Source organism: Fonticula alba (assembly GCF_000388065.1).
Source record: "Fonticula alba strain ATCC 38817 unplaced genomic scaffold supercont2.11, whole genome shotgun sequence".
Taxonomy (NCBI): domain Eukaryota; order Rotosphaerida; family Fonticulaceae; genus Fonticula; species Fonticula alba.
This window is the reverse complement of record NW_009242981.1, coordinates 622,134-622,681: the sequence shown is the minus strand read 5'-3', so window position 1 is coordinate 622,681 and position 548 is coordinate 622,134. Positions and strand designations below refer to the sequence as shown.

Genomic DNA, 548 nt, shown 5'->3' with positions numbered 1-548 from the left:
CGCACCCGGTGCACTGGTCGGCATCGCCGCCGGTGCAGGTGCCGCAGCTGACATCGCACGGCTGGCACGACTCGCCGTTGGGCCACCACCCGGCCGGGCAGGAGGCCACACAGGCCCCATCCGGCCCAAGGAGCAGCCCCTGCTCACAGACCAGGCACCGGCCCGCCGTGCAGGACACACACCCCGGGTCGCAGGCGACGCAAGCCCCCGTGCTCCCCGGGCCCGGCGGGCTCGCCCAGCCGAAACCCTCGGCGCACACCGTGCACGATGCCGCACCGCCGGCGCACAGCTCGCACGAGGCATCGCACTCGGCGCACCGGCCAGTCCCGACATACTGCCCCGGCAGGCAGACGCTCCCGCACAGGGACGCCACCTGCTCATCCGCCGCGAGGAACACCAGCCCCGGCTGGCAGGCGGCGCACGATGTGGCACTGGCGCACGCCGCGCACGACCCGTCGCAGGCCATGCACCGGCCATCCCCGGCCAGGAAGTGCCGGACACTGCAGCCCGTGCAGGCGGTGGCCGTGGTGCAGTCGGTGCAGCCGGCC

The 548-nt window shown here is 75.0% G+C and overlaps 1 protein-coding gene across 1 annotated transcript in view; it reads right to left on the bottom strand.

Moving 5' to 3' along the window:
- H696_05544 (hypothetical protein) overlaps positions 1 to 466 on the bottom strand; it is a gene marked incomplete at both ends in the record, with an annotated part of 3,410 nt that extends 2,944 nt beyond the window's left edge. The window contains one exon of the mRNA XM_009499359.1: positions 6 to 466. Coding sequence (XP_009497634.1) covers positions 6 to 466 — 461 coding nt within the window. The remainder of the gene's footprint in view (positions 1 to 5) is intronic.
- Positions 467 to 548: the final 82 nt, after the last annotated feature.